Consider the following 12,220-nt stretch of genomic DNA (forward strand, 5'->3'; position numbering starts at 1 on the left):
TGAAATATTATATAATAATTTGAGGAATAATAAAGGATGTAAGAATTTTTTGTTTTTTCAACAGTTAACATTAAAACTGACTGCCAACGTGTGGGAAAACTGTGAGGACATGCAATTATTGTTGAATTTAATTTACACAATCATTTCTCTGTAATTTTTGCTTTCTCCTGCGGGCCAAATTGGATGGTCCAAAGGGCTGGATTTTGCCCCTGGGCCTTGAGTTTGACACATATGCCTTAACACAACATTAAGTTAGCCATTTATATCATGAATAAGTTAACAATGGTGGAAAAGTTTTATGACAGCAGGGGCCACAAAAATCAACATTCATATAAGACTGATAACCAAACTGAGCATGAACATATCCTTTTTGTTTGTAATTGTGTCTGTTTTTGTGTTTCTTTGGAGTCATTTGTGACCATACCAGTCTATCATTGCCCAACCTGGATGGAGACCACTGAGAATTCCAGGGGCCACAATGGGGGACATTTGCTGCAGTGGTATCTGTCATTGTGTCCTTGGGCAAGGCACTTCACCCACATTGCCTAGTATGAATGTAGTGTGTGAGTGAATATTGGTGGTGGTCGGAGGGGCCGATGGCAGCCTCGCTTCCGTCAGTCTGCCTCAGGGCAGCTGTGGCTTCAATAGTAGCTTACCACCACTAAGTGTGGAATGAAAGAATAATTCCTTCATTCCATAATGCGACTTTGAGTGTCCAAAAAAATCACTATATAAAATTGATGCATTGTTTTGTGTCATTTTTGTAAATTTTGTCTGTTTTTCAGTTATTTTCATGTATGGTTGTTGTCATTCGCTTATTGAGTCATTGGTGTATTTTTGCTGTTTGATCTGTCATTTTGTGCGTTCAGTTTGGGGTCTGTACTAAATTTGAGGAAGGGACGCGAATGGTCCCCGGACCACCAGTTTTCCTCTACTGATGTATAACATACTTTCTCTAGTGATTTCGGTTAACCCCAAAGATAATATGCGAGAAATCAATACATCATATATTTTACAAGTATAAGCTTCACGTTTGATTCACTGTTTCATTTCAGGAAGAAGATGGACTGGTGGAAAAGTACGCTTTGGTTGCAGAATTCGAGTCGAGTTCTTGTGACAGACTCGACACGAACGAAAACGTGGGTAATGTAGTTTTCCAGCAAAGCAGTCGAGCAGCGCAGATACACTTCGAACTACGTATCCCAGAAGGCACTGCGGTGCTGAAAGCTCCGTGTTGTATTTGTTGAAGAGAAAAATTCAGGAATTCTTCTGCAGGTTTCAATCCGCTGAAAACAGCAATGGTAAGAATTTAGGTGTCACAATAAGGACATGTAATTAATTATGAGAATGATGATTTAAGTGTTTGATGAGTGGTAATCTGATTGGGAGTAACGATTGAACAGAGGCTAAGTTAATGCTAGCAAACAAGCCACTTTAGCCACCTGAGCTAATCATGGACGTGCTTTGCTATGGATTATGGAAAACGGTTAACTTTGTGTCTTAAACAGTTGTTATATTAGTCTGGAGGCAGATGTTTTCTTTTTTAACACACAGGCTGCATTTGAGCTTTTTGTGGTTTTAGCTAGGGTTAACTTTGTCGTTGTATGATTGTGTTGCTTGTGCTGTTTACATCGATATTTGAAGGAGTTGACATTCCCTTGTTACTATTTCAAGTTTTTGTACAATAGATAAAAGCTGACATCCTAAAAAAAATCACGATGTTTACTCGTTTCTTGTTGTTTTTAGCCTCTAAATCACAAATTATTTTAATGTTGTATCAACCATCATCACAGCTTTTAGAATAATGACCAGTCGGAGCATTACAGAAAAAAACTAAGGATTTTGTTCTTTTTCTTAGTCGTTTTTTGTACTGCTGTCATTTTTTTTATTTTATTTTGTATTTGTTTTGTCAATTTAAGTTTTTATTTTTTTGACTATTTTTTTTTTTTTTTAAACTTTCTGCTGTTGTTGTTGTTGTTGTTGTTGTTGTTGTTGTTGTTGTTGTTGTTGTTGTTGTTGTTTATATTTGTGTATTTCTCTGTGAGATTCTCTGCTCTTCCCTGTCATCTTCTTAATACTGATCGTTTGGGAATTTGATGGATGTTTTTTTTTTTGATGAAGCCGTTTCATCTAAAACCAAAGAGGCTTTGAAACCAAGCAAATCTAGTTCACTAATAGTTCTTTTCAACTATGAGGTACAAGCATGGTTCTACACATGTTCCTCGTTGTTTTCCTTTAAATCAGTGTTTTCCAACCAGAGGTTTTCGGATTGTAGGTGTTAAATTGAAACATTTCACAATCTACTTCTAACTTTTACAGTCGTTTTATTGGAGCTTTTAAAAATGTATTATGTGTACTGTAGAATTTTCAGTCAACAATAGAATTCACTTACTTAATGAAGACACATTGAAGGCCAACATGTCAGTAAAACTCAAAGTGATTTTCCTATTTGATTCCTAGTATTGATATGCTTGAATAAAAAAATAGTTTTGATTATTGATTCAATTTGCTGAATAATGAGCTTCCACTTAGCATCAGTCACATGCTGAATTATTTCACTTCTCTTTTACTTTTTTTTTTTGTTTATTGCTAGCAAGCATTGCTTGAAACTAAAGTCACATGTTCAAAACTCTTTACACAGTCTGCATATCCATCATGCATCTCAGCTCAACAGTTACTCTCATCCCCAAAAGTGTTTCTCACCAACAAAACACTTCATACACATCTCAAAAGAAGCTCATTCAACGACAACACTAGCAAATAATCTCACTGTGGAAACGGACAGTGTCACTCTGAGCACACTGAACTACTAAATACTAACAACAAAGAGCATTACATCAAATCAATCAATCAATCAATCAATCAATCTTTATTTGTATAGCGCCAAATCATAACCAATGGTATCTCAAGGCACTTTACAGTAGAGCAGTCTTAAGGACGGACTCTTCATTTTATGGATACACACATATGCATATATACGTATATACACATACATATGTATCCCACACCCAACATGAATTCATCATGGCGGCAAGGAAAACCTTCTGTTAAGCAGCAGGAACCTTGTGTGGATCCCATTCCTATGATGAACAGCCATCCACGTTATGCTGTGTTGGGTGTGTGCAGAGAAAAGGGTGGAGACAGAGCCGCTGAGACTCTGTAACTCCACACTGAGGATCCCACGGACCTGCAAGACAAAAGCCAGAAGGAGTACAGGAGCAAACACACAAGGGAGTAAGCAGACATAGAGGGAGTGTTTGAAAGAGGAATGGGACCCTCTCCGGTCCCTCTCTAACCTAAATGACCTCTCTCTTAACGCCCTCTCCAACCTCTCTCCAACCGAGTATGCCAGACCCCCCCCCCCGGCAGTCTATGCCTATTGCATCTTAATTATGAGCTATGAGCTGGTTCCTAACTAAAAGCTTTATCAAAGAGGAATGTTTTGAGCCTAACCTTAAAGGTAGAGAGGGTGTCTGCCCCCCGAACCGTGGTTGGTAGATGGTTCCAGAGAAGTGGGGCCTGATAACTGAAAGCTCTTCCTCCTATACTACTTTTAGAGATGAATGGAACAACGAGTAGTCCAGCATTTTGAGAGCGTAGTGTTCTGGGGGGATTGTATGGCACAAATACATCTTATCTTTTAATCTTGAATGATTCTTGTCAGGTAAATCAGTATTTTATTATAAAATAAGATCTTTGCACTTTGATGGTTCTAAATGATTGTATATGCTGTGATTTATTGCAACAAGACGAGTGAAACAATTTACAGTCAGCACATTTGTGCTTTTGCACAAGTACTTCAGTACCTTACAAAAAATATATACATTTCTCTGAACAGAAAAATGCAGGATCTCAGAATTTCAGGGCAGAAGGCAAATTCAATCCACGTCACATCTTCAGTCTTCTCTGGTGAGGCGTTTTTATAACTGTAAGCAATAAATGTTTCAAACTTCCAGCTGATGTAAAGCCATAGATTATATTATTTTCAAAAAATCTGGTTCAATACAGTAATTGTGGGATGCAGGTCTTGCCTATTGTTTTGCTGGAAAATTCTCATAACTGATGCAACTGTTGAACGCTGCAAGTTTGGCTGCACCTTAAAGCAGCCTCTATAAGAGTGAGTCCATGATTTAGCACTTGATTGACCACTGCTCTTGGTCTTCCTCTCCTTCCTCCTCTTCCTCTCCTGCTCACTCTTACTACAACCTCATCCACTGATAATTGATCCATACAGTCCAAGGAAAAAGAATTAGATCCACTCCTTTGTTTCTAATGAGTCCAAGCACCTGAATTGGTTTTCGGTTAACAACTACACTCAACTGTGTTTGGAATTTCATCATTGTTTTATTTATTTTTATTGTCAATATTTTTTGTATAGTTTTAAATATATTTCAATGTGTCTGCAGCACACATTCTCCATGTCCCCCCCCCCCCCCCCCAATCATTCTGTTTTGATTGTGTTTTTAACGGTTTTGAACAAAGTGTGTTAGCATTTGAAAAATGTGCTGTAAAATTTTAGTGTTTTGCAGGTGGTGAACTAGTGACTGAGAAAAGAGTTCATGAATTTTGGTGACTGTGGTCACTGAATGCATTTTGTGTAAAAGCAATGAAGAGTGAATCACAGTTTAGTCCACATGGACTGAGAGTTTTGCAGACTGTGTTAAGAGTTTTTAACATGTGACTTCAGTTTGGACCAATGCTTGTTAGCAATAAAAAAAAAAAACCTGCAACACCTCACAGTACCTGTATTATTGTGTAGTGTAAATTATATATCTAAATTAGGAGGACTCGTCTAGGTTTTATATTAAGTTGAAGAATTTAAATAATCAATCTTTGGAAATTTAGGAATCGATTCATAATCGTCAATAATAAAATCACTATTAATGTATTATCAATTTTATTTTTTCACCACCCCTAAGTAAAACACAAATAAACAGGTACATTTCCTAATTACACAGAATAGAGTTGGCATACGGCATACATCATTTAGGTAGAAGCTGGTGATTTCCTCATCTCAAACAAATAATTGAAGTAAAAGCCAACAACAGTGGTGGGTATACCACGACAAAAAATGTCTATGTCTCAATAACGTGTCATGTGCCCTTGAGCATCAATTACAGCTCGACAACAACGTCTCATGCTGTTCATAAGTCAACTTATTGTCAGCAACGGCATGGCATCCCACTCTTTTTGAGGGGTGGCCCTCAGGTCATTGAGGTTCTGGAGTACAGGGTTATGAACCTCTACACGGCTACTCAGCTGATCCCAAGGGTTTTCTATGGGATTCAGGTCTGGAGAAAGTTCAGGAGTCTACATTTGAGGTACCCCATTCTCCAGCAGCGTTCTCTAATGATGCAACCTTGATGAGCTGCCGGGGCATTGTCATCCATGAAGATGGAACTAGGCCTGTGTTGGTCATGCACTTCCACAGTAACTAAATGAATTATGTTATTCAGGTAGATGGGTTTGTCACTGTACCATTCACAAAGTGTAGGACAGTTCTGTGCTGACTAGACACACCTGCCCACACTGTAACACCACCACCACCATCACCACCAAAGGTCGTCTGGTGTCAACAGTGGCTGATGCATAGCTAGGCCTCTAGCAACGCATCGTCGGCATTGACTACTTGGTTCTAACAAATCGTCGACGACTTCCATCTTGTATAACACTGCTTTTATTTTGTGTTAAGCAGAAGATGTTTGGCTTTGGAAAACCATTGTATAATAAAAGTAATTTATTAAGATTTATTTGAGATTTTTTGGTTTTTATTAATCGTGCAACAGAAAAATAATTGTTAGATTAGTCGTCTAATTAGGCGTTAGAATAGTCGACTATTCGATAAAATAATTGCCCGAATAATTGTTTTCAAAATAATAATTTACCCCCAGCCCTATGCATAGCATAGCACTCTCCTTGTTGGCGATGTCCAGTCCAATTCACTGTTGAATGCGGAAATGGATAGAATCGGAATAAAACGGCGTCACCGTGAGGCAAAGTACGTTTTTTTAAGGAGAAATGTTTCTGGGGAACAACGAGACCATGTCCATTTTAGGTTATTGCTATTATACGATATACGCCCTAGCAAACAGGTAGGTTTTGAGTTTATTTTGGTGGAAAGAGTAGCAGCTTCTGTACTAAGATTATGAGCTGGTTCCAATGGCGAGGGGCCTGGTAGCTGAATGTTCTGCCTCCTGTTCTACTCCTAGACACTTTAGGAACTTTAAGAAGACCAGCAGACTGAGAGCGGAGTGTTCTGCCCGGACGATAGGGCACTAACAGGTCTCTAAAATATACAGGAGCTTGATCATGTAGAGCTTTGTAGGGTCAGGGTGTCCGCGCGGTCTTAAAAAGTATTAAAAGTTGACAAATCAATTGCGGGAAAATTAAGGCCCTTAAAAAGTCTTAATCACATTTTATTGGTAGTCAAGCTTTGACTCGGTTGCTTACTCGGAACTAGATTGCCTTGGGACCGCGCGTACAGGTGACAGCAAATGTTCTGGCACTGAAACAGACAAAGAAGAAAACAAAAATGGGAGGAAGACTGCTGTTGGCTGCAGACAGCAGCAGCTGTTGATAGCATCTTTCTGTGGTCCACCAGCAACACGACCACCTGGTAACGTGACAGATGAGCTAGCCAACAGAGCTACGACCGCAACCTCTGCTTCGTTGTCTGCTGACATAAGTGTGGCTATGGGCAGAGGTTGCGTGCAGAGGTTATCTGGCGTCTCAACGCAGCGGTGAATCATTGAACTCAAACAAAGGCATTTCTGATGTTTTTAAGTCGATGTTTCCGTGCGATATTCGGACATTGCTGACGTTCACCTGTGGCAAAGACAAAACTGGATACGTCATGAGATTCGGATTAGTACCGTACTTTAAGCAGGAAACACCAGCAGCGCAGGACAGCTGCTTTGTTAGCGGGGAAAGACAGATGACCTCCAACCCCTGGGACACGGAACTTGCTAAAGTAGCTAATGCTAAAAGAGCTAAGTACACACAGGTAACACCATGTGTGTACGTGTGTATGTAAGAGAAAACAGATTTTACAGGGCCCTAGTGGTGTTCTGCAGGTCATCTAGCACGCAGACTACGCTGATGTAAACAGTTTTGAATGTTCTGACGTGACACTTGGGTGCCTCTCTCCTCCCCTAACTCTAGAACACGCTAAAATTACTAACACCATCACAAATGCCTAATTATCAAAATAATGCAATTCATGACAAATTAGAGTTGGGTTCTTTTATTTTCAACAGTGCTATGCCTGACAAAATGAAAAAAAAGAAAAAAACTACCATGTGTGGAAAAATTTGGAATGAAGAAGAAAAATTCTTCCCAAAAAAATGATGAAACTGAAAACTTGTTCTTTGGTCCAGCCATTTCTGGGGCCTTTGAGGCTTCCCTGGTGTGTTCAAAATCACATACTAACGTTTTTTTTTAGCTCTTTTGTAAATAGGGCTCTTGTTTTTATGGTAACTGGAATTAGTCAGCACAATGGAGGGTCTCCAAAAATCTAGGAATTGTTGGAATGAGATTTCCGCGAGTTTTTGGACCAAAGACCGCATTTTGATATCCTACTTGGTTATTTTCTCACTTAAAATGCTTCCAGAACCTTCAAAGGTTGAGAATCAACAGAGATATTTCGCCTCAGTGTGCTTCAGGTTTTTGTCGTTATAGGTTCCAAATGCATCTTGAGAAACTTGGAAGTATACTTCAGTGGGAATGCTCCTCATCATACTAATAGCATATAGTATACAGTACATACAGTACTCTGAGTGTGTAGTGTATAGTACGTTAGTATGCAATTTTTAACACAGCCCTAGTCTTCTTGACAAATTAACAGCTGCATGAAAGAGGAACAAAAATGGCATTTTTCAATTTGGTAAAAATGTTCACCTGACTAAAATGTTTTAATCACTGTATACATTTTCTTGGAATTCATCACATTGTGTTATTTCTTTACAACTACTGGACTAAATAGAGATATCATGGACAATTCAGGACCATTTTTACCTACTTTATCCCTTAGATGCAGTCAGTACATGCAGAGTATTAATAACTGGACACTATCACTATTACTACATGTGCCTGTAGGAAAAAGTGGATTATGGAGTAGGAGAACATCCACACCTTCTGAAACATCAGAGAAGATGCTGAAACTACCCCGGAACCCAAGACACTCTGCTAAAAACAACTTCATGAAAATAATGTAGATACATTTGCTCTTGTGGGAATCACTCATTGATAGTGTTCTAGGGTTAAAAGTGCCTAGAGTTCAGTGGCATTCATTATCTGGTTCTGCAAGGCACTGTTCACAATGAAGTGGTCGTCATTGTGGGATGTGGCCAAAGAACGTCCACTTTTCCAGTCTCTCTTTATCTCTGTTGCAACCTGTTGATGACACTAAGCTCAGTGGCCACTTCCATCTGAGAACATCCTGTTTGAAACCACGCAATGGCGACTTACTGTTGGTCAATTGTTTGGTGTCATCTTGGTCTCTTGGGCTGTATCTAAAAATTCCCTCCTATCTCCATTTCTGTCCACTGTTCCTTCACCCCCGGAAGTGTTAAGTTGCATCCATGATAAAGAGCATTCAAATTTTCTTTAAAAAATGAGGAAAGGAGGCTTAATGCTTCCTTTATAACCTTCTTTAGCCTAGGAAACACTGATACATCCTTTACCTAAGAAGACCAGATAATGCTGACCCACAATTTTTTGCGGCGACAAAAATTATAGGGACACGCAAAATCGTGCACTCACGGAAACTCACAGTGACCAATTAGTAACGGAGATCATGCAAGTTACCTATGCAATAATATGCCTTGAACAACTTTAAATAACCTAAAACCCATATTTTATGATATGCAGCCAAATTATCAGATCATAACTGACATAAAGATTCAACATAATTCACATTTTTAAGTGGAAGGTGACTGTGAGCAACCATTCTCAAAGTGACGTTCTTTTAGTTTCTCTTTAGTTCCTCGTAGCCTGGTAGCCTCTTTTCTTTTGATTTACATTCAAACCTTGTGATTTATGAGATTATATCAGTGGAAAGTGTTATAAATGTGCTTTTTGTCCATTTTTGGAAGTTTGTGGTTTTTTCACCACGACAGACGTCACTAACCTTCGGGGCCGTATGATTATTACGTCACCTAGTGGAAGTGCGTCTGATTGTCAAAACAACGTGATGCCCGTTTCCTAACTCCTCTCCTAACTTCGTGACGTCACGGGGTTAAGGAAAGGTGAACAGCATGATGAGGAGGACTGTTGAAATACCAATTCTACTCGAACCAGGACATTTATTGGTCGATTCATGGATCAAACAGCTGTTGTTAATTTTGCCGTTAAGCTCCTTGTTACAGCAACTTGTACAAAAAGTACAGAAACATTGAACAGTTGGATCCTGCACTGGGACCAGATGAGCTGACAGCCTGCATACTTTAGTGCTGACATCAGCAGTTGGCTCTCAGGCTCCCTGTTTTTTATGAAGCTGTCTCCTCTTTCCTTTTCCCTTTCAGCCTGTTTCTAACGGAAAAGCTCCAGGTTTTTTTTTTGTCGAGCATGGACTAATCTTTGTTTACATTTCTCACCAATTATCATAAAATCAAGGTTGCACACGAACAAATATTTGACTATGAAGCCAATTGTTATGTTGGTGTTTTGTCAGCAGGTTTTCATTTTACTTTGTATTAGGACAAAAATTCACTTCTTGATATTTTTTCTTAGAATGGCGATGCACGATATAAATCATATTTTTTTTCTTACCAGAAAGCAGATCATACAAAATATCACAAAGGCACTTTTTTTTTTAACTGCCAGTTGCACAATATAGACACGTGTTTTCCTCCCATTAGAGCAGCGTTGTCAGTAAATTCTGTTCTTTCTCAGAGGCTTGCAGAGTGGAGTGTATGTGGGAGACAATCAGAAACTCCTAAAACTATTATTTTATTGCAAAAAAAAACAACCTTTAAATTACAATTAGATTATGATAGGCTGTGTTGCCATTTTCTCTATCGGCTAAATAGAAATACTAATAGATCGCAAATCTTGATTTTATTTCTTCTTTCTACCATTTCATATCTCGTGGATTGCATGTAGGATTGTATTCTTATTCTGTTTTTTATTTAGTTTTAGTCAATTTAAAGGCGATTTATGTCGTCATTATATAACACTGATCTCTCTTCCTCCACCCTCCCAGGCGTAGCACATTGTCCACTCCGCTTGTGTTTCATTCAAACGGTTCTTCAGGACAGCGGCGTCCTCAGCTGACGCTCCATCCTTTCTGCAGACTGTAGCAGTGAGGTGATTTAAGTCCAAAATCAGATCAAAGTCATCAGCATGTTTGTAACTGGGTCGTAACCTCTGCTGTCTGTCTCCTCCCACAGAGGAGGATGGAGGCATCATTTGGTGCAAACTTCTCAGCTGTGGCTGCTGGAGCTAAAGGTAACTCACAAACTCAACATTAAATAAGTATTTTTTACCAGAATTTATTAGATTTAATTTGTAGTTGAGATTTTGTTTTAGATGTTATTTCAAATAAATAATACAAATAAATGTTTTTAAAAATTATTATTATTTTTTTGCCTGTATTATATGTAAAGACAATTTTAACAACTATCGTCAGTTTTGCAGTTTGGAAAATTAATTGTACATGCTATGCAAAACCTTTTTTTTTTTGTGACTTTAATGTAAGATTCCACAGAAGATTGAGGGTCTATTTTAAGTCTATCTTTTCATTTTTACTTTGGTTTTTTCAGCAGAAGGACCCAGTAATTATAAGCAGCACAGAAGAACACCTTCATCCTCAAGCACCTTAACTTACTCGCCCCGGGATGACGAGGACGGGATGGTAAACGCACAACACAGCTTGAAAGTGTTGCAGATGATGTGCGTTTGTTGGAATGTTTCTCTACAATCCTTTCTCCTTCACCTCAGCCTCCCATTGGGACCCCCCGCAGGTCAGACTCAGCCATCTCGATCCGATCGCTCCACTCTGAGTCCAACATGTCACTCAGATCAACCTTCTCTCTGCACGAAGAGGAGGAGGACACGGTACGGCATGCAGCAAACATCAACAGCACCTCTGGAACTAAAACTAATCAAGATGAAAATCCAGAAAGAAAAAAAAAACATTATTTGAAATTAGGAGTTAGTCAAATTAGGAGTAAAAATTCACGTAGATATAAAAAAATGTATTATCCCTTGTAAACCAACCAGTGTCAAGTGATTGTAAAAGCAAGTGTTTCCTGAGGTTGTCACCAGGGTTGGGGTCAGTTCTAATTGTAATCATTTAATTAATTACATTTATGGGGTAAATATAATCATAATTGTAATTTTAAAAATCTGTTGCGTTGTAATCATAATTGAATTGTAACTGAGTTAAGATAATTGATTTTGTAATTACAATGGAAATTCACTAAAAACTGTCAACTATAATTTAAGTAAACACAAAACAGTTCTATGGCTTACCCGTATGTAGTTAACAAATATTAAAATATGTTTCATATGAAGTTTTCCCACTACCTGTCAGTGAATGTTCACGCTCAGGTGGTTAGGATTAGAAGAGTTAGGGATTAGTGGGTTACAGTTAGGATGTAATACATTCTTTTTTTTTAGTAGGGACGATACAATTTTACAGAGTAACAATACTATGAATGTTACTGATGTTTTGTGCAAAGAGTTTTGAGTCATTGCTACATTATTTTCCCTCGTTGGTTTTTTCACAAGATATTATAATAAATGCACTGAAATTTAAATGTAAAGATACTGAAATGACATTGTACACACAAAAAAATGCATACAATCATCACAACGTTATATGAATAAATGTTAGTAAAATTGTATTTGAACTTTAGTAAATAATATCGTAAATGTAATTGACTTTCAGGGGCAAAATAATAAATAGAATTAATTTGTAATTGAAAAAAATGCTGTTTATCGTAATCATAATTGATTTGTAATTGAACATGGATAATTGAAAACTTATTTGAAATTGAAAAATGTAATTGACCCCAACCCTTTATTTCATCAATGAGAACTGTATACTGAGACTTGAATGCATTAATGTCTTTACTTTGTTTGATCATCTGAAGTTGTCAAATGAGCCCCTGAATAGTTGAGAGAATGTGATGTCAGTAGAAAAGATGAAGATGTATTTTCATCCTGTGATGATTATTCTTATTACACACGTGTGTGTATGTTGTGTGTGCGCTTTTGT

General features: G+C 38.0%; 1 protein-coding gene across 2 annotated transcripts in view; it reads left to right on the forward strand.

The window, feature by feature from the left end:
- The first annotated feature begins 1,186 nt into the window (after window positions 1-1,186).
- The window catches only part of traf7 (TNF receptor-associated factor 7), a 28,123-nt gene continuing 17,089 nt past the window's right edge, over window positions 1,187-12,220 (forward strand). Inside the window, exons 1-5 of one of the 2 annotated variants that reach the window (XM_028455826.1) lie at window positions 1,187-1,301; window positions 10,202-10,305; window positions 10,389-10,446; window positions 10,761-10,852; window positions 10,939-11,055. In XM_028455826.1, the coding sequence (XP_028311627.1) occupies window positions 10,395-10,446; window positions 10,761-10,852; window positions 10,939-11,055 (261 nt within the window). In that variant the 5' untranslated portion in view covers window positions 1,187-1,301; window positions 10,202-10,305; window positions 10,389-10,394. The remainder of the gene's footprint in view (window positions 1,302-10,201; window positions 10,306-10,388; window positions 10,447-10,760; window positions 10,853-10,938; window positions 11,056-12,220) is intronic. The other variant, XM_028455827.1, reaches the window with a different exon arrangement.

The sequence above is a fragment of the Gouania willdenowi genome, chromosome 8 (genome assembly GCF_900634775.1).
Source record: "Gouania willdenowi chromosome 8, fGouWil2.1, whole genome shotgun sequence".
Classification (NCBI taxonomy): domain Eukaryota; kingdom Metazoa; phylum Chordata; class Actinopteri; order Blenniiformes; family Gobiesocidae; genus Gouania; species Gouania willdenowi.